Genomic DNA, 22013 nt, shown 5'->3' with positions numbered 1-22013 from the left:
TTATGGGCTCACCTTTCTCTGGACGCCGTACGTTTACTTGCTGACTGTTTACGGGCATGTACGAGCAGCGCCCAGATGCTGTCCATTACATGGGCTGGTCCTTGTAAAATGGGTCGGTGCTACACTCTGTCTCCTTAGCTTGACGCAGTGCCGTTCGTTTGAGTGACGCAAGACGGCTCCATCCCGGGTTTTTCTGAAATGCGGCCCCTCATCTGCGCTACAAGGTTTCGTGGTTGTTTATGATTGTGAGTTTGGGCTTAATGACTCCAATCGGTGGCAGCGACGGTTTTGCCAGCAGATCGCCTGCGGGACACTTTCAAAGAACGTATCACTCCTCCTCACCCATGGCGCGTAATAATCCTTTTACTATTTATGCCGGCACTGCGGCGAACTAGTTTCATGGGTGTTCATTAGAGTGTGCGAAGCTTTGATACTGCAGAGCGTTGCCGCACGTTGAAGCACAGCATGCAGCGAAGCAACAAAATACACGCCATTATTTCACCCATGATGAGGGTACGCTTTTCGCCAGACGCCACAAGTTGTGAAGAAAGCAACCTTCAGGGCACTGTTGTTTGGAGCAGTATGAAGTATATGGTTTCAGTTGCACGTTTGAACGATCGCCAGCAGCAGTACGCACCGTTCTCTAAGAATTAATGCACATGGTGTCACTGAAAAGACGAGAAATTAGAAATCTTAAAAGGCGTAGAGCTTTGTCAGAACAAGCTAGCACAAAGTTTAGGACTACTAAATGCTTCCTATAAATCATATTCAAGTGATACTCTTCAATGAATTAAAAAAATAGGCGTCACCATCTACACATCCTCTCTCCCTAATGAAAAAGTGCCCATGCTCAAACGGCAAAAAACGTTAGAAAGCAAAGGGCGTCCTCTCCCGAATGCCTAATAAAGACCGCACTCCAATGCATGCCTGTAGAGGAGGTTCCAAGTAACATCCTTCGTTGCATGTTTCTCTACGCATTTCTCAACTATCTTACATACGGTGGCGAAACAACAACCCCATAGAGAGAACAACACGTGCGCATTTTTTGTTCTCATTCTTGTGCGATCGTCTTCGCTCTGCCTTCTCAAGCATCATGCACCATCTCGCCCAGCAGTCTTATTCTGTTAGTGCGCCAATTCATTCAACATTCATTCATTCGCACGTGCATTTCCCACCAAATGGCGCATTGTGAATTCGATTATTTCGTCTTTGTTGAGCAATTACGCAGTATAATAGCAGAGAGCCCTTGTGATAGACTCCGACTCTAAAAATAAAAAAAAACAGCATTTTCAATATCATAACGCCCGAAGCATGCACAAAGTAGCTGATTCGTTGGCTGAAGTCAGAACAAAGCCGCTTCGCTGGCCACGTAGCAAGCACACACTGCGTGAATTCACTTGAAAGCTTGAGGTTCTGTGCTTGCTGGGTACCACGGCTAGACGCACTTTAAGTGCACAGAATGCGAGGAGAAAGCTTTGCGTGTTTGCGATTAACTTTTCTATCCACACTTTCAGTTGTGCCCGCCGCGCTGTTTTTCTCGCATTTCCACGGTAATTGCCCATTGAGGCAGCAAAAAAGTGTTCGGTGATGAATACGGAACTCCCCACCTCTGCACGAATTTTCAAACGGCAATACCGGGTACCTCGCTTATACGCAATTTTCTCGCTTATAAACGCGTTGTTTTTTGGTAAAAATGACATATTTGCTAACAGGCACACGCCTCTCTTAGTATTGTTCTTAATGCCCCTTTAAGAGGTGTGCTTTTATTTGAACTGCTGTATCTCGTTGGTCGTGGCTTAGATCTCCATCAGCGCCTGCTACCTGGGCTACACTTCAGGCCAGGGTAATGCGACTACCTTCTCATGCCACAAGAGCTTCGTGTCTTCCTCCCTCCGCCGGTGCCTTTTGGCTGGCATGACAGCTGCTGCTTCTCCTTTCGTTGTTTGCCGAAGCAGATACAGAGCAGGTCGAGCGTGAAGCCACCAAGGCCGAAACAACGAAATAGCCTCGCAGGGCGAAAATGCAGAGACATACAGCGCACGAACAGAGAAAGGCAGAAAGCGAGGGCTGAGGCGGGGATCGTTCAGAGGGCGAGATTTATGACCTCCCCATGGCAACGCGGGAGTCTTGTACGCGCGCCCTCTGCAGGCACACGGTGCGAGCCCCAGTGCAGAGTACGCGTGTGCCTAATTTCGATTTGTTCCGTTCCATTATGGAAGCAGCACGAACGGCCTGGGAACCGAGGCGGCGCAGTCCGCAGAAACATGAGCACCGTGAACATAGCCAGCCGCTACAATCCAAGCCCGCCAAAAGCTGGCCGTGAATGAATTAAGCGGTGCTCTCTGCAGCAGCAACACTGTTTTTCCTGCAGCATCCCCTTCCATGACTACGAGTAATACTGCCGCGGCGATTGGATTTCAATGAAGGCGAAATTTTAGAGGATCGTGTACTGTGCGATGTCATTGTACGTTTGAGAACTCTAGGCGGTCGAAATTTCCAGAGCCCTGCACTATGGCGTCCCTCATAGCCTGGGTCCCTTTGGGACGTTAAACACACAAACCATAACACCCTTTCCTGACTACGAGTAATGTGAGCTTGTTGGAAAACGTTTGCTATTACTTGGACGTCGGTGCTGGTAAACAATCACAAACTAGCCTAAAATCAGCAAGTCTTGTCGCAGCACATCTTGTCCATATCCACAGCAGCGTTACTGACGTGTTGAGTTTTCCGCGAAGTAACATCGGGGTCATCTCCATCCATTTCTAAAACACAGTTTTCTTCTAGCAAAACATAAATTCTTGATTGAGTGTGAACCATTCATCGTCTTTTTCGCGCGTCATCAACGCTCAGCACTACGTATTACATAAACCACTACCTTATGAAGATTTTCACAAAACAAGAAACGGAGAAAGCAAGTGGAGAGATTTGTCAGTGACCTAATCAAATGCTACCCGCTTATGAAACAATGACTTAGCAAATATTTTTTTTTTGCCAAAAATTTGAGGTAAAGCTTTCGTGGCAGAGAAAACATTTCACTGATGAAAAAAAGATTTTAAGCTGGTATGTTCAAAACTGTCGAAATGGTACTCTTTTCTGGAGAGGGTCGAATGGAGAGAAAGGCTCTAGAATGACTGGCTAAAGAAATGAAAAAAAAAAACGAGTAATAATATTGCGGGCATAAAATCACTAAGAAACGTTCTCATATTCGACAATGCCTTAGTTCTTATTAGCGGTGCTGGTGTCCAGAAGTAATAAGTTGAAAGCTAGTGATATTGTGAGCTGTAGAGACAAGGAGGTTATATAAATGAGCAGTGTCACTGACTTATCTCCATTTTGAGCCACAGGGGAAATTGTAATAAAGGATGTTGCAGTTTTAACAGAATCGCAGTCGTCGAAATGCGGGTTGTGGCCTCGCCTATACGGCACAAAAATTGTTTGCAAATGAAACATTAAAACGAATGTGCTGCACTTTTGTTTGGAGTTATACATGGGGAAGTAATTGAAGGCTCGGCCTTTGGTTTTGATCAGATTAGAGTGCGAGATTAAGGCTGTAAACTACAGAGACGATCTTTCTCTGTGGCAGCTTAATTCCTTGCCGTTCATAGCGCGTCAGGTATTGCGAAAAATAATTTCTGGAACTAAAAGTCGTGAGCGCCTTTACAGCGCACCCTGCCCGGATTTTTTTTTGCCTGAAATACCGCTTTCCTTTCTTTCCCGAAGTGTGGAGAATCAAGATAGGGTTTCCTCCCCTCTGGCCTAAGTCTCCGAATTTCCAGTCTTTTTCTCTCTCTCTTTTGAGAATACCGCTGTGCGCTGGGGTATACTGGAATACCACAGAGTGAGAAGTGAAGCTGGCCAAATGATGAAAATAATCAATATCACGCTCGACAAATTGGGGTGTCGTATACGGTCTTTTCTAAATGTATTCGGCCCACGGGGTGTGTCATCGGGCCATATCAGGCTGCAGAACGAATGCTTAGGCCTCCTTGTTCGGGCTGTCGATCTTTCCACTGAACCTCAGGTCCTCAGCCCTCCAGAAACTAAGTATTTAGTTCTTACTGCGACGCCCAAGACTTGTCTGGCATGCCACACTGTGCTTCACATTTCTATGTTACAATTCCCTCTTTATTCGTCACTTTCACAGGGGCATTTCTTCAGATTTAAGAATGCTTTTGAGATTACCTACTTGCCTGGTTCTATGGAATTTCTAGGGACAACAATGCCCGCCTTTCATGCAAGTGGGGTGGACAACTCTTTGCCCATGCCTTTGACGCCGTGCCTGTTGGCGGCTGAGATGAAACCAGAGGGTGAATGATGAGCCGATTTTACGCTTTGCACACGACTGTGTTGACTACCCGGAAGTGGCGAAAGCTGCACGCGGTACCTCGCTTGCAACCACCACTTACGCAAAACAGCACAGGCTGACAGCTTGAAAGGGCCCGCGTAAGCCTTGTGGTCCACGAGCTGTGAAGTCGTTTTACGCGCAGTCAGAGATACCTTTTGTAACGGAAAAAACTGTGGCCACTTCCTGCAGCCAACCCATCCTTTATTTCCATGCTAAGTATATCTATCTACTGCCTTGCAACGTGATCGTTTGAACATCTCGGTCGTTATTTGTCGTAATGTGGCGCCATAGCGCGAGCTGCTGGAATGACTGCGGAATGATCGAAAACGTCGCCTCGCAAAAAAAGAAAATTCTTTGCCCATATCTCGTGATATGTCGCTAGTCACGACGGGCTCTCTCCGCATAAGAGCCAGCGCGGAGCAGGATTATGTGTTCTGCTAAGTTTAGTCATGCAGCGTGCTTTATACAAGCACGCTTTGTACCAAACACCTTCCCTTATTCTTCTTAAGACACCTACCTCCAAAAGTGCCAAAATTTCTGCCTTCTTCCAGAAATTGTCCCGCATTTCCCCCTATGATACTGCTTTATTGAGAGTTCTGACTGGACGGGCACACGTAAACGCCGCGTTGAGAACAAGTGGACAGAAAGTGGATGACAGTGACAGTGCCCACTAGCCGGCACACCTGGACAGCATTCGCAATGGGAATGTAGAACGACCCCATCAGCTACGGAGATACTCCCTAAAATACCTGTGCCAGTAAAAGTCCTGCGCGGGGCGATTCACAGTAAAATTTTACTATCAATTAGCGATTTCTGGTCCGGCCACTGAAATCTTGGGCTCCGCCATTCGCGGCCGCTTCTCCACCGGTTCGTAGTCTTGAACCACCTTCGACGGTCCCGCCACGCCACCAGGGTCTGCGGTGGCGCTGCTTTCTTCCGGTCGCTTCACGTCCAACTGCCCAAGCAGGCACCATTCTGCGTCCGGACCGGCATAGAACAGCCGAACGCCGATCTCGTCCAAGGTGGCCCCTTCGGCACCTCTTTTGTCTTGCAAGTAGTAACTCCTGAGCAGTGAACAGACCCACAGATATGGCGTCCAGTGGCGTTCTAATTGGTACAAACCGCTTCTCTGCTCTTCACTGCACGAGAGGTGTGGTGCAGCGCTTGTCTAGAAGCTCACATTCCTGCCAGCGGTGAGCGTTGGCCATATATACAATGTTTTACAGCCATGAGGCCTCCAAGCGATGGCTGTACTTCCTGTCATTTCCCGTGTTTATATGGCGGACATCGTGTGATAACATGTCTGTGACTATAAGAGTAACCACCATAGTGAGCAATTGCCTGATCTACCTGATGGTGGAATTGGGGCAATACAGAGACGAACAATTGAACCGTACCTTCTGTGTTCCCTGCAAGGTTAGAAGGCATGAAAATGTACACGTACGCGAGACGTGGTTGCAAAAAATAAAAAATAATATAATTCACGCGGCCACAGGCAAACCAGTTCTGAGAAAAACCATTGAAACATGTGAAGACTTGCATGTTCCACCGGCTGGAACTAATACCAGCTGAGAGGGAAGCCAGGATACAAAGCACTTTTTTGGTTTCGCATAATCGCACATAGCAACATTTCTTTCATAACTACCTGTGCGCCAGCGCTGTGCGTGGCTGCTTCGTCTTTCTATCGTGTGTTTTGGGCTACACATTACAGTTATGAAATAGAAACTGGTATGTGGGGTACATTGTAGGTGCGATGCCTATTAGTGGACTACTTCAATCTATCAATCTACTTCAATTTGTCTTTGTCGTTTTAGCGCCGTCCTAACTTCTTTCAAGATATGAACCAACTAGCCCAAATCAAAGTACTTCTTCATTCTATGGGTACGGTGTTTATATGCAAGAGGTTTAGTGGGTTACACGTGACATGACAAATGGATGACACGACCTACTGACAAATATTGTAAAAAATATCGCAATCTTGATGTGACACTGCCGTCGGTCCCAAAGGAATGTGGTGGTGGCACTTGTGCTACGAAATCACGTAATGCGCTGTCGCGCTCGCCCTCAAAGTTCGACGGGTACCGTCGCCACTGGGCAGCGGCACGGTTGGTCATGTGATGATGAAGTGACTTTGAACGAACGACGCCATCTCCGAACAGCAATGTTTTCCGAGCTGACACAGCAAAATCGTACCACTTAGCGAAGTCAGGCCCTGACTGTTCACTGCAGGTACGCGTAAACTAACATTGTCGAACTCGACCCACTAAGCGAAGACTAAAATGAATGGCATCGTCAAATTATCTCAACACATTATACCATCTTTTCCCTCCTAACGAGCAGCTGCTAATGACCGTTTCAAGAATAAGGTGGTTGACTACGAAGTGAAGACAATATGGGGACGCGATTTCTTGCAAGGACGCTCATTCAGGGGTACGTTCCCCTTCTGCTTTATGGTTTATGGGGGTTTAATGTCCCAAAGCGACTCAGGCTATGAGGGACACCGTAGTGAAGGTCTCCGAATAATTTGGACAACCTAGGGTTCTTTAACGTGCACTGACATCGCACACTACACGGGCCTCTAGAATTACGCCTCCATCAAAATTCGGCCGCCGCGGCCGGGATCGAACCCGTGTCTTTCTGGTCAGCAGCCGAGGGCCATGACCATTGAGGCAGCGCGGCGACACATTCCCCTTCGTTAAGCAGTTATATCCTACAGTAGCATATGGGACCGCGTCTACAATGAAGCGTATTCAAAGTTCCTGCACAAATATCATCAACTGTTCAGCACTTCTCTGGTTGCGTACCTCGTAGTCCACTTAGGTTCGAGGACGTCCGAGGCCTCAGCAGGGACGCCAGCGGCTTCTCGCCTGAGCACGTAGTTGTCCCCTTCCGGCTGCGTAGCTACCATGCCGAGGAAGATCTCCTCCGTGTCTCCGGCAGCGGTTTTGGCCTTCAAGACGAGTGCCACGTCCTGACTGGCGAACTTTCTGGCGTCAGTGTGTTTGAACGCGTAGCTGACGACGAGTGCGCCTAGCAGGAAATCGCAGCTGAACAACCTGTCGCAGACATATGGCGATCAGAGAACGTGAGTGGCGACAGCCGTTGTAATCTCCCGCGCTTTGGTTAAAGCTGTGCGCCCATTGACGCAGCGCATAGTGAGAACCCGCGGCGAAATATATTCGCCCGTCATTACCACTGATATTTTCAGTGCAGCACTGATTTTCTTACATTAGTAAGCGCTTTGTAACATTCATATTTGTAATGTCTCCGTACTCTCGCAACAAGGGCACCCACGCCTATATACTTCATAAGGAAAGTCTACACTCTTACTTTTAAAGCTGCCAAATTATGGGGCAAATCAGCAACTCTTGCATAGAGCATGGCATTCTTGATGGAGTGGTTAGGGCTAGCACTTACACAGCCTGCCTATTTTTGGTCTTAGAACTCGTTTATTCCGGAAACAAGGTCGGCGTAGTGAGTAACAGCTTGCCTAAGGTGCACCGCTGCATGCTCTTACTACGAATTACCAAAAATTATCTGCAACAGCACGCTTGACAATGCAGATTATGCGCGTGAGCTATAGAGGAACAACCACGTCTCAGACCTATATCAGTCACATTTCAATCCCATATCATAGACACCACTCGAGTCAGAAAGTTCGTGTCTGCTCCACCCGGCTCTAAGTTTTCCATCCTGAATGCATCCGAATTCCGCGAACCGCGGCGTCCGCAGTCTGAAGGAGGACAGCAGGTCAAGAGATTTGCTTTGTGGACGAGCTTGCGAACATCAATCACACGGACGCGTGTACTTTTGAACTTTCGGGCTACTATAAGCGGCCGGCAGAGACTCCACTCGAAACTTGTGCATGTTGCAGCCAGTTCCAACTACAGAGGACTTGGTGACGAGCCCCAGTGCTAACTTCCGAGTCACTCGCCTTTAGGGCAGTCGTCGCTTTAGCCGGAGTTCGTCATCAATACTAATGCAGGGTCTGTTCTGTGACTTTGGCTCACGCTTGTTCGCCCTCTCTCCTCTTGTTATTCCTTTCCTTTAGAAAGCTAGCGGTGGCATTTGCGCGCCACTCCTGCGTATCTGTTTTCTTAACAACGTGATTGTGGTGGAGCATTAAGCGCGTGAGCCTCCGTCTGGTTAAGGGTTAGACGCGGATGCTTTTTGGCGAAAAAAAAAACTATACGCCTTTCCCGGGAACTTTCACCATTAGAGTGCTCCTCAATGTATACATGTTTTCAATGACGTCCTGGTCTCATCATTCTTCAGGCTTGCTGTGTAGATACGTCGCACCACCCCGCTAATGTAAACTAGGACTCAGAAGGAATTTCTATCTCTTCGCGACTTTCGAGACCATGCCACTCGCAGGCGCAGTCGGGGACACACGTGACGCAGTAAACTCCTGGGACACCACTGCAGACTAAGACCGGTGTTTCTAACGTCTTTTCTGAGCGGAAAAAGAACGCTGACAGAGATACGCTGCAATAAAAACGCCAGCAGGCCGCATTGCACTTCGAGAGACGCCAAGCATACAGCTAGTACGACTGCTCAAGGACAGAGGAGACCTAATGCTGGCATCTATTGAGGGTACCCTGAATGCTGAAATATATTTATAGTTCGTGGTGGACGATATAACGCTGCGAGGAAACCAGGGCTACTTCTTCCACATATTTTGTGCGCTGTATAGTCAACCGAATACTTAACCAATGTATCTAAGGACTCTGGCTGCACTCTTCACCGAGTCCCCTGATCCTCTCGACAGATGGCACAGCATACGCCAAAAAAAAAAAGATTTTTAATCGTCGCGTTTTGATGCACGTGCGCACTGTATGTCAGCTTACCGACTTATCGCGTCCCCGTCCGAGAGAGGTGGCGTTATCACTAGCTAAGCATGCGCAGAGCGACCTTTCAGCGTATCTTCACTGCGTCCTTTATAGAGCCGGTCCGTGCGCAAAAATGCACATGGAGGAGGGTAGGAAATGCTATTAGGGACTGTAGAGAGTCCGCAGGCTCCTAGTGAAAAACAGGTGAAATAAAAATCAGGAGGGTTACCTGGCAATGTGAGAATCTCTACGTTGCTAACTATTCACTTGTTGGCAAGAGGTATTTGGGGGTAGGAATTTAATAGGCGAGGCAGCAATACAGCCTTGGTAACCTTCAATTTACTGGTGACGCTGCGGTGCTACGAAGCTTCTAGGACGAACTGCAGAGCATGATTATGGACATTAACACACTAGCCAGGACTGCACCGCTGAACATCATTATCAAGAAAATGAAACTTAGTATTAATGGCCTGGGATAGGTACAGAAGTTCACGATATTCAGTAAAGTGATGAAACTGATGATTTAATACGTCTCTCTGTGCCATCTACGCCATCTAGTGATAGCAGACCCAGACCTTAAGAGTGAAATAACTAAGTAATAAGAATCGAATGTATTGGCCGGTAATCTCAGCTCAGAAGTCTAGAAAAATCCCTCAGGAGGAAGGTACAGTATGGTACACTGTTAAAGGGAACATGCGGTCGCGTGAAGTTTACTTTCCGCGAGGCGCTGCTGTGGAAAGCCGGAAAGAATGCCGAGCTGATTATGGTCCGGAGTTTTCTTCGGCATTCTGTCCCCGTGCACGGATCTCGTTTTTCACACCCACAACGCATCGATTACCTCTTCTCGCTGCTGAATTGGCTTTTTCCATTCCGTGGTCGCGTTTCGTGCGAAATAAGCAACATTTTCTCCGGACTAGATTATCCACGTGTGAGTGACTTGGTCCATATGCCACTCAACGCGTACAGTACACGCGTACAGTACAGGCCTCGCGGGGAGGACCGTTCTCCCGTATCTCGTCCCGCCCGGCTTCGGAGTTTCCCCCTGCACTAGCACGGGCGAACATTCGCTCGTAACCTTGCTGGTGAGTCGGACGACCTCGAATCATTTGCGTATTTTGTTTCTAGCTGGCGTTATTTTTGCTGTAGCAATAAATGCCTGTTTGTGTCAGCCAGTGAGTCATTTCTTTGTTCCCTCAGAGCGAGGCCCGCCGTGGTTGGCGTGCGCTCGGCAGCGTACGCGATCATGCGGTGAGGTCTGGCGGCTTTTAATGTGTCAGCCGCGATTAAGCAGGGAGAACGTATTTATCCCCCTGTTAAAACCCCATAATACTAATGGGTGTAATAGTCAAGGTGGATTCATATTCTGGACGTCTCCCTTCGGCTGGTAGTGCCTTACCGCTTCAACTGGCTACATGGCCGCCAATGTCAGTTACACGTATAATCACAGGATGTTCACCTGAAGTAGGGCACCTCGTCGGGGCGCTGCTTGTTGGCGTTGAACAGCACGCGCAGGCAGCTGCCCCCGTTGTAGGCGTCCTTCAGGTACACCGTGGCCGAACCGCACTGGCGGTGCAGCGTGTTGCCCTGGTCCCGGGGCTGCAGCTGCTGCTTGGCCAGGTTGAACCATGGCCTGCTGGACACCCTCTGCGAACATGTTCGAGAGGGGGGTATGTGCGCTAAACGGCACCGCTGCGATGTCCGGTACCGCGAGTCTTTATTATTTATTTAAGAATACTGTAGCACTCACTTGAGGGCCATTACAGAAGAGGAATTGCCAAAAAGAAGCATGAATTTCAGGCATCGGCAGAACAATCACAATGTCATGGTCATAGATATGGCCAAAGCACAAGTACACAAAATGCAGAAGAAAATAAAGCATGCGTGAAAAACAGAGAAATACGCGAAATAACACCATGATGAATTGTCAATTCTCCCGTTGTCTGCAATGCAATTCCAAAAGACGTTCAAAATCTTTGACATTTTGAGCTGCTACAGTATATTCAGAAAAGCTATTCCAATCAATACACGAGGGAAAGAGTTTTTGAAGCCATCGAGGCGTGTTTTGTAAGGCTGTATTGTGGCACCGTGATTTAAACCCGCACTGTGTTTTAGGGGTGGATGAACATAGGTTGCCTTATTTTTATTTGATTCCGAGTTATTTGAAAAAAAAACAATTTCAACCGTTGCTTTTCTCCTCGTGTCTCTACCAGCTCCAGGTCGCAATATTTCAACACGTCTGTTACAGAATCGGTTCTCCGATAACGCGAAGTTGTGAACTTAGTGCTGTACGCGCGAAGAGGGACGAAACGCGATGAAGAAACGTGCGTCGCAGTTCCAAACCCTAGTCTTGTGTTATTTCCACTTCTCTTCACCACTGCGTATTTTCACGCTGCGAATATTTGAATTTTTGAGTTTTCACCTTTCGCAGTAAAAAGTGTGACACGTGTGCCCAGACGTGTAATTAGACAGGAGCTGGAGAGTAAGGTGACTACATACCGCTTGCTACACGCTCAATTTCTCATGAAGGTGCTTTTGTAAGGTATTTTCAAAAAAGTAATAAGTTTATCAAAACCATTGAATGCTGCTGCACTTCTTGGGGTCGCTTGTGCAATATTCGCAAAGAATTGGTGATCCTGTGATCCCCTGACCCTAATGTCATTTCATGTATATTTATTTCTACACAATGGTAAAAATGACCACTGTGGCGCTACAAACGCGGCGGCTGATACATTGCTCCAAACTCTCCTCATGTCAATTGATCGCAGCAGGACTAGGGAAAGAAAAGGAAAGCGACCTACAGCGCCCGCCGAGAACCGGCTGTGGCCTAATCCTTGGCAGAAGCTGGTAGATATCGGGAGCGCTGTGAAACGCCATTCCGGGCAGATATCGTCCGGGAAGTCCCACAGCCTGCGGGATGAGTAGCAAACATTAAGTTGGAACAGTGAGAAAAAAATTCCGCGAAGCCTCAAGCTGTATGGCTGCACTTAATTATATTGTGTAAGCTGGGCAAAGGACCGAAGGATGATGCGGCATCTTATATTTGGCACAGTACCACCATATCGGTCTGGTGGGCATTAAAGTAGGGGGAGGGGGGTTGCGACGTGTTAAAATAAACACTTGATTTTTCCAAAGCTGTAAATGAAATAAACATAGGCAACGAAATCAAACAAAAGCAAATAAAAAGAAAGACTCAGTTATACATGATGTCTAATAACGTCAGAAAACCTAACGCACTTTGAGCGGCTTAAGTGACGTCAGGACGCCGCAGATTCGTCTGGCTGATAGTACGCGGAAAAAACGAATGCTTGTATTAAGACCAGCGGGAAAACATTTCTTTGGTCATTAAGTAGTGGCATCGGCGTTGAGGCAGAAAGGAGTTTGATTATAAAGAGCATCGCGCTGGAATGTGAGGCGAAATCGATCATGGCGCGAGGAGAGTTCGACCCAGTTATTTCCGCGTTTGATATTAGACGCTGCTTCTTGTAAATTGATAAGAACTGGTTGGTAAGCGAGCGTCATGATTATGAATAGATTCTAAGCTGTTAGTGAGAACCTGTGCTTGTGGGTACCGCAAAATGCATGCATTTTCAATTATAGATGGAGCGTTATAGTGGGATAAAACTTAAAAAGCAACAGTTGCTAATATTGGGCCATGGCCCGCGGCATAGTCTATTAGTCCGCTGGCTAATCACAATAGTAAATGAAATCAACTTTTTAGCATTTCACTGCATCAAAAAGAGCAAGGTAACAAAATTTTAGGGCTTATATTTTTTTTTCTTGTGACTAGCTTCTTGTTTAGGTAACAAGAAGTTTCAATAATGTACTTCTTTATTGTCATGGAGGAAATCTGGGCGGCGGTCCTGAATGTGGGTGGAGCTTCACTGCATACTTAACTTGTATCCGACTATAGTCGCACATAGTGTTTCCTTTGCAGGGCTTGCTTGAAATTTATCTTCATAAAGTTCAGAACTCGACCTGCCCTGAGGGTGCACACTGGACATGACAAGCCACGCAGTACAAGAGATCACACCCTAAGAGCAGCTGCTTATAGTGCTTTGTCGCAGAGAGAAAGTAGCATTGCCTTCTAAACTCACCGGTACTGGTTCTTAATAAATGAATTTTTCAATTTTGTCTCATAAACCCAACCGGCAGCGAAGATGGCGGCCGACAAGCCATGCTTACGGACAGTCTTTACCGCCTGAAAAAGAGTGCAAAGATCATTAAAGGCACCAAGGCGAGCGTATTACCGTCTTGTCACAAAGGTGCAGTACCTCCCGTCTGCTGCAAAGCTTACGGATATTCACGAGGAAATCATAGGAGAGGCACGCTTCTTGAAATTTTGAAATATAAATAAATTTAGCCTATAGTTATAGCCTACAAACACATGCATAGGCCTTTCAATGCCATTCCTGTCTATGTTACTAAAACCAGAGATCCTTCTACGTTTCGAGATATGATAACCACCATACTTGCCTAATGTCTTGTTTCCATGAGCTTTCACCAAATTTAATTTTTACCCCTGTATAATATATAAGAAATTGTAGTCATGTTGACTTCTGGGCTAAATAAAGTTCTGTTCTATGTTGCCACTTTAGAACTTGTATAACGCGTTTTAAATATATGTGTATTGTGGTCAGTATTTCTTGCTAGCTATTGCACGGCATTTTTTTTTAATCCTTGTTTTTGCTAAAATGATTTCTAACTTTGTGCATACGTCTCACTCACACAATACTCCCGTGTAAGATGATCTTGTGGGTTACTAGAATAAATAAATGTAATCAACTGAAATCAATAAGAAGAAAGTGGCATAGCAGGGCGTGTAAAGCAAAGAAAGGTAACCGATGCCACCTTACGGCAACGCACTGCATTTCAAGAGGAGGCAAGCAGCGCAGGAGACTGACAAAGATCGAGCAATTTATAGATCAGATCAGGTAAAGCCAGATGGCTGTTGTCCCACGATAGCGTTTTCAGTGAACGTCACTGGTTGTAAACCTTTGTCCCGCTGAGGACAGAGGTTCGCTGGTGATCATTGGGATAATGAAAGCGACGACGGTTTTCCTTCAACCAAATAAGCTCTGCGTAGTAACACTTGTATTGAAGTTGTTATTTTGGGATCCATCTTCATTATTTCATGAGCACAAGCTGCAATGGAAATCACACGGGTTCTGTTCTCCATCCTCATTGCGAGCTTATTAGCGTCAATAAGATGGTTTGTTTCATATGGCTTACACGAGGTAGTTTTAGACTGCACACATGGCACGCATGCAACTGCGAGTGTTTAGTACTGCGTGTGAATGCGCTGGACAATGTCTGGAAAATATGCAAGTGCATCGCAAACGTAAAGCGATTGAAAATTTTGATCTTTATTATCAGACATCATTTCTTCAGCTGGGAGTGATGTTTTTGGAACTTGTATAGATTTGAAACTAGCTGCCTCGTATCTCAATAACGTCATGAGGTATGATGCACTCCTCTGGAGTGGATCGAAATATGCACCTACTAGACTCTGTGCGAAAGCTTCAGGGTCGAGATGAAGGTCGTAATCAAAGGCACGCGACTATGGTCTGGTCTTAAGCCCGTGTTTGTCATTATAGATAGCCCTTCATAGGAGCCACTAGGCCATTTGCAGCTTTGGTGAAAAGGGTGCAGACCACAGTGCCTGCTTTAGAGCCGCAGGGAACATTTGCAGCATCCCAGAATCTGCAAACCTCGCCGTGGTACAAATTACCACGTCTACCATTCGATCTTCGAGTTACACTGAACATCCGATTGCAATAATGAATAACAATTATCTTGCCTCGGAATAACTGTGCAAGGCATGAGATACGAACTTATGAACAGAATGGAACCAGAGGCCACATGCATGTTATATGATAACAAACTGCTACATAGAAATTCTAACGTCCTCCTTGAACATAAATGTTTTTCTACGAGAGAATTTACACTGCTCACTGCTTAGCACATGTTGTGCGTGCTTATCTGCGCGTGGTACCTCGGACGTGTTGAAGCCACCGCTGTAGTGCGTGTCTCGGCCGAACACGTCCACGCCCACGTAGACGTCGGCCTTGCGGTCGCCTGCCAGCTGCGCCGACTTCTGGAGCGTATCTTCGGTCCAGTGGAAGTTGAGGAAGATGCCATCGCAGAGCTCGAAGAAGCTAGAGTTGCTATTATTGAGCTCGTTGTGGGGCGTCGCATTCCCCAGCGTGTCGACGGCGTCGTACCAGATGACCATCGAACCGGGGACCGCGCTATGGGTCTTCTCCGCGATGGCCGCGAGGAAGTCTTTGAGGAACGTCACGCAGCTGGAATCCTGAAAATGGTTAAAGACGTTACTTTAATCGCTCCGCAGAGATCGTATTACCCGAGCACATACACTCTCAAAGTGAGAGTAGTATAAACATTCATGTCGGATGCACCAACCACCACTTGTTCGTTCCAGGTGCAAAAAAACGCCGGCTAAACATCGCCCACATAGTCTGGAACTCTTTCTCGTTGCCTGACCAGACTTAAGACTAGCAGATATTCACAAGGAAGTATTCCACCACAATCATCACCAGCTTTTTTCACTTTGTCAAAGGCGCCCTCCTGACAGACCCCAGGAGCAATTATCCAAAACAGCGCTGGAAGACACGAACAGATGGATGAAACACACACTACGCTGCACTGAACTGAACGCTGCGCCCCATGGTCGCATGCGCCGAGGATGTTGGGTACCGCATTCCGCTAATATAAGGGAAAGCTTATGTGGGTCAAATGGGCCGATGTTTGAATGATCGGCTCAGTGAGCACAAGAGGCGCTTAGGCGGTGAAAAGGATGGAAACCTCGTCATCCATTGCCGGGACTGCATGTGAAAACCTTGTTATCAAAATACAGTGAGGAGTGACTGATACAGATACCCAGCACGGGAATTTATACAGGCTTAAAGAATCTTTGAATGTAAAGGCACATGCGTACCAGGTAACTTGCCCTTAAATCACGTGCAAAGAAATCACTCAGTAATGGAGACATAACTAATGTTTACCGTGCCAGACGTTATTAGGCAGTAGAGGAACTTTACAAAGGTTTGCTGCACACGCCATACAATTCCAAATAACTCGAGTGATGGGTAGCCACGAAGCCGACCCCACTATGCCGTGCAAGTAATGTTTGCTGATCTGCACATGCGCAAAAAGGTTGACGGTTTTCCGACGAGTTGGAACTAGTTCATCCTGAACCGCATCGGGTGTCCTGACATCAGGCCATTTTCGGCCTGGCATAATTATTTCATATTCTCTGTTGAGCTTACGCCTCAGTTCTTATTGCAATTCATCGTTTTACAAGAGCGTCCTTCCTCGAACAATTTCTAATTGTTCACATCAATGCCTTGGGTACTGTACTTAGAAACTTATACTGATTTTTAGTCGTAACTTTCATGTTGCAATGAACAAGTCTTGGATTGCTGTATCCTGAAATAAAATGTGACTGTACGTACAAAAGTTTTTGCATTTCATGTATTATATGAGTAAATAATAATAATAATAATAATAATAATAATAATAATAATAATAATAATAATAATAATTCGTTTTGGGGAAAGGAAATGGCGCAGTATCTGTCTCATATATCGTTGGACACCTGAACCGCGCCGTAAGGGAAGGGATAGAGGGAGTGAAAGAAGAAAGGAAGAGGTGCCGTAGTGGAGGGCTCCGGAATACTTTCTTCATCTGGGGATCTTTAACGTTCACTGACATCGCACAGCACACGGGCGCCTTAGCGTTTTTCCTCCATAAAAACGCAGCCGCCGCGGTCGGGTTCGAGCCCGGGAACTCCAGATCAGTAGTCGAGCGCCCTAACCACTGAGCCTCCGCGGCGGGTAAATAAAATTTGAATTTTAAACAGTATGCTGGCTGCATCGTGCGCCTTCCATTGAGCAGATTATGCGCTAGATTTTTTGTTCTTGCTGCTAAGTTACGGCGGGATTGTGACGAACAGGCACTGACCACTCTGCATCCGATGCTGACGAGCCATCCATCGAACCTGCCCAGCGTCGCCACGAAGGCTAACTTTTCCGCGACTTGAGGCCCCAGCCCAGAATCCTTGATCGCTTTGATGACCGCAAGGCCCTCATCCGACTCCAACATAAAGGTCCCTGAAATGAAAAAAAAAACCTGCAGATTTTCTATCGCGCTCCCTACTGTGAAGTCTAGTTGTGGCACCCTATCAGTACAAAGGAAGACTAGATTGTAGGCATGGTCCGCCACATTCGTCCCACTGAAGGCTAGCAGCTCTGTCGATGGGTTCCTTACGACCGCAGCTGCATGTGGCCCGGTAGAGATGAACTCCTCGGCGTTGGTGTCTGCACTCGTCCCCTCTCCCTCCTTTCCACTTGTCTTTCTCTCCCATTCCTCTTACTGCGCCTTTCTCGCCGGACGTCCGCCTATAATCTTTTGACGCCCGGCAGCTGAAAATTTCTGGAACATATTGGTCAGCAGAATCGCAGGCGCGGCAGCGATGGAAGATGGTTTAGTGGCGTAAAAAAATACAAGGACTTTCACCCAAGACTTTACACATTTGTTAAAAACAGCTCCAGTGTTAAGCGAGGTGCGTTTTGCAACGGAAGGCCTTTCAGCCCGAACTGACCGCACTGCCATCCTGCGCCGACGTCCACAGCTGTCACAGTCATGCGCGTAATATTTGGCCCTTTAAGTTTTTACATGTTATCACCGACAACTATCAGAGCTTTTAAGGGTGGGCTTCACTATAGGCAGGGCCAGAGGTGAGCATCAGACGACGGGGTCCGAGACAGGCGCTCCAGCCGGAAGACGAAGAATCGGCGCAGCCCACATCGGGGTAAGGTATATGCCAGTTAACCTATAGTGCGACCGCATGGTGGCGCAACTAGAATTAGCAGTGCATTCGTATAACCCTGCCTTTCATAAGAATTAACGGTGCTTAAGCTTTGATTAAACCGAGTGAGAAGCGGTAGATCCAAGATGGTTTAGCCCGGCAAAGTGTTGTTATGCTGTTCGTTGAGTGTTTCTTTGCTATTTTCCAGGCTAAACCGTCGTGAAGCCACCGCTTCTCACTGGGTTTAACCGAAGCTAAAGCACTGTTAATTTTTTTAGGCGCGCCGGCGCTCCTTCCGTAATGTACTCGGTTAGAGATGGCGTGACGTCAGGCCCATCAAGTAAACGCCGCGTTTAGGCTCCTCGGCGAGCCTAAATTCGATCACGTGACCAATGTTTGTTGACCTTGACGTCCCCGACATGACTTTGGCCTGACCTTGAAATGCCTTGGTCTTGACCCTCAAACTATCCAATTGCTTGAATATTGGTCTGACCACTGACCATCCACCGGTACTCCAAACTTATGAACTAAAGGTTTGACCTTCGCTCAGCCTTGAATTTCATCGGCAACGCACTCTGATCTCAGCCCGAAATCTCTAGAAGTTACCGCTTCGAGAACAATGCGCGCATCGGCTCCGCTCACCCAAGACCTTGACGCCATGCCTATGGGCAGCTGAGATCCAGCCTGGGGGCGGAATGGTGACCAGGTTGTGCGTGTAATAAACGAATGTGTTGATGGCATGCCAGTGGTGAAACCGGTACTGGTCGTTGTCCTCGCTGCCATGGACAAACCTGTAGCGGCCACCGACAGAACACACGTGTACAAGCCAGTTAGCACAGTTATGTCCATTAGACATTTGCAGCCTTATATCTCGTAGAGACGTGCAAGGTGCCGGCATGGCAGCACAAGCAAAGGCTACATATTTCTAAGCAGTCAGTACACATCCTGTCATTACTAGTAAATATACTGTTCATGCTTGGAAAAGCGCCGAGACAACTTCAAGCGGCTTCTGACCGCAGACGATTGTCATATTAAATCAACGCAATTAAATTGTCGAAAATTATATTCGTCGCAAGAAAGACCTAAATTTGTGTTATTAAATAACTAACGAAAAGGGACAGCCAAATTTTCGGAAAATCAAGAAGTCCAAACCGTACTTATACACTGACCATACCATACAGCAGCCGTGGGTTCCCTATCTCTGTAAGGTTGTTAATGCCATCCGCTCACCTGACTCTCTCGCCCACTGCTGCGCTTGCCTTCTCTTCTAATCAACTTTACCCTAAGTGGCCATAGATTATCTCCTCATCGCGTTAGATGACGTAGCCATGCCCATCTATTCTTGAACTCGGCTAGGATATCATTACGTCGCGTTTGTGTCCTGACCCGCGCTGCGCCATCTTGCTGTTTCTCAACGCTGTCACGCCGTGCATATGTGCGGAACCGAGCACAGCCGCCGTACGTGGAATAGAGCTCACCTGTCCTCGTGGTAGCCGCCCATCATGTCATGGCAGAAGAGGTTCTTGGGGTCCTCTGGCCTTCCCCGCCTGATGGTGACATTCAGTGGCTCGACGGCGCACAGCAGCGGATCCTTGTAATTCAGGAGCTGCTCCAGAGTCGTGAGTGGGGCGGCTGCACGCTCGGGTACGTACTTGACCACCCGGGTCGGGGGTGGACGGCGGCTGGCTTTACGCGACAGGAAGACACCCATGGCTGGATGGGACCTCCGTGCCACTTGCCCTCTTCCCCAATGCTGCAAATGGCGGAGCTCCCGGTGCAGTGCCGCGTCTCGTGGAAATGATGATGATGATGATGGCCTCTGGCTGAATGTCACGTACCCACGGTGGGGGATTGGCCAGGGTACATTGTTGATTCAAACACACACATGGGTAAGGAGTGGAGTAACTGGATAATTTTGTGAAGAAGAAATCTCGTGGAAATCTCCTGGCCAGCTGGCGCGTGAGCGCGGAATGCCTCGGGTTATTACGGTGTGCTTCTTCCTCTTCTGACCATTCAACTAAGATGGGGACAGAAAAAGGTGTTCATTCATTTAAGGCAGTTACCGAACTGGCAACCGGCGTCTTGTTACAGATTTCGTGCAAGGCAGTTACCGAACTGGCAACCGGCGTCTTGTTACAGTTTTCGTGCCAAACCAAATTGGAATTTGCTGTAGGGGCATACATTGTGTAGGAAAAAAAAATTGCTAAATATTCCATTTTTTTTAAACGTAAACGAGGGCTGAAAGCTAAATTTTAGGTTTTCGAGAGGGCAATCTGAAGTTCTCCCCAAAATGACGAAAAAATGTAAAGGCCGTAAACGAAATTCTGTTTTTATGGCACTGTTATTTACTTTATAGATGCCTACGTGACGTGCAGAGAAATACTCGGCCCAACAGGTCAGATTCTTACAGCACGAAAAAGCAATGAGATATATGAGAACAAACTACGCACACTTGACAGGCTATTTTGTTCTATCATATCCCTATTATATACCCAATATATTACACATACTATGGGCTATTATATGCAGGTGTCATTTCCTGTTTTTTTTTGTTAATGATTCCAGCTTAGACAATGCAACATCACGCAGTGCAACTGGGAGGGGACGAGATTGCAGCCTTGCTAGACAAACACAAGATTGTTTGGCATGATTATACATAACTGCGCTTTCGATATGACTTGGAACAACACAGGAACGACACAAACACTGTTGCGCAAACTGTAAACTGAAGTTTAATGCGGTGTGCACACATATATAAGCAAGACAAAAACAGAAATCACCCCAAAAAAGCGGTTATAGCAGCAACTTGGCTATCATATCAATAAGCATCAATAGTATACTTTGTCCGAGCAGTTCAGTTTTCCTGTTGGGGGCTTACTGCATAAAACCTGGAAAGACGACTGCGTTTGATGGAGGCGAAACGCTACGGCGCCCATGTGCTGTTCTGTTCAGTGCACGTTAAAGGTCCCCAGGTGGTCGAAATTATTCCGGAACCCTCCACTACGGCACCTCTTTCTTCCTTTCTTCTTTCGCTCCCTTCTTTATCCCTTTTTCATTACGACGCGGTTCAGCTGTCCGCCGATATGTGAGACAGATACTGTGCCATTTCCTTCCCCCCCCCCCCCCCCCAAAAAAAAAAGAAAAAAACGACCGACCAACCGACGGGACTTGTGTAACTGGCCCATCAGTTTTGCCTTCCAAAAAAGAAAAGCAAATCTTGGAAAAGCAACAATAAAGGAAAAATAAACTGCTGGGACAAAGTATTCATACTTTTGATGCTTGTTTATATGATAGCAAAGTTGCTGCTATAACTGCGTTTTTCGGGATTTGTTTTTGACTTGTAAAGCTTACATATGTGTAGCGTCGACATGACGTGACGCGGCGTCTTCGGCAAGACGGAGCTAGTGTTCATCTTGCTTAAGTCACAGATCGGTGTTGGTCCGTAATGGCGCCTTTGGACCAGAGAGGGGCATGTCAGCACAGGACAAACAATGATATGAAGCAGAGTTGTGACCAAAAATACGGGTATCCGCTGAAGACATTGCAGTTATGCAGTCCACAGTAATTGTAAAAAATTGCTCCTATTCGATATTTTGCTCTTCGTATCAATGCTAGATACACGTAACTAAATCTGTGCGGCCGACTGTGTCGGCGGGGGGAGGGGGGGGGGCAAAAGGCGATTGCATAAGATACGGTGGCTTTGTAGGATGGGAAGAGCCAGCCGTTTCACACATATCTGTCTCAGTTATCGGCGGACACCAGAACCGCGCCGTAAGGGAAGGGATAAAGGAGGGACTGAAAGAAAAAATGAAGAAAGATGCTGTATTGATTCGCTCTGGTATAATTTCGACCACCTGGGGATCTTTAACGTGCACTGACATCGCACAGCACACGGGTGCCTTAGTGTTTCGCCTCCATCGAAACGCTGCGGCCGCGGTCGGGTTCGAACCCGGGAACTACGGATCAGTAGCCGAGCGCCCTAACCGCTGAGCCACCGCGGCGGGAAATAGTG

The 22013-nt window shown here is 47.2% G+C and overlaps 1 protein-coding gene across 2 annotated transcripts in view; it reads right to left on the bottom strand.

Annotated features, from left to right (window-relative positions):
- Positions 1 to 5131: 5131 nt before the first annotated feature.
- The window catches only part of LOC144105737 (cytosolic endo-beta-N-acetylglucosaminidase-like), an 80202-nt gene continuing 63320 nt past the window's right edge, over positions 5132 to 22013 (bottom strand). The window contains exons 1-9 of one of the 2 annotated variants that reach the window (XM_077638845.1): positions 19480 to 19866; positions 18644 to 18792; positions 17155 to 17303; positions 15167 to 15484; positions 13269 to 13372; positions 11973 to 12081; positions 10631 to 10818; positions 7150 to 7401; positions 5132 to 5409 (exon numbers count right to left, since the gene is read on the bottom strand). In XM_077638845.1, the coding sequence (XP_077494971.1) occupies positions 5145 to 5409; positions 7150 to 7401; positions 10631 to 10818; positions 11973 to 12081; positions 13269 to 13372; positions 15167 to 15484; positions 17155 to 17303; positions 18644 to 18792; positions 19480 to 19712 (1767 nt within the window). In that variant the 5' untranslated portion in view covers positions 19713 to 19866 and the 3' untranslated portion in view covers positions 5132 to 5144. Of the gene's footprint in view, positions 5410 to 7149; positions 7402 to 10630; positions 10819 to 11972; positions 12082 to 13268; positions 13373 to 15166; positions 15485 to 17154; positions 17304 to 18643; positions 18793 to 19479; positions 20019 to 22013 lie in introns of those variants that run through there. The other variant, XM_077638844.1, reaches the window with a different exon arrangement.

The sequence above is a fragment of the Amblyomma americanum genome, chromosome 9 (assembly GCF_052857255.1).
Source record: "Amblyomma americanum isolate KBUSLIRL-KWMA chromosome 9, ASM5285725v1, whole genome shotgun sequence".
Taxonomy (NCBI): Eukaryota; Metazoa; Arthropoda; class Arachnida; order Ixodida; family Ixodidae; genus Amblyomma; species Amblyomma americanum.
The sequence above is the reverse complement of the archived record's forward strand: the minus strand, read 5'-3'. Positions and strand labels throughout refer to the sequence as shown.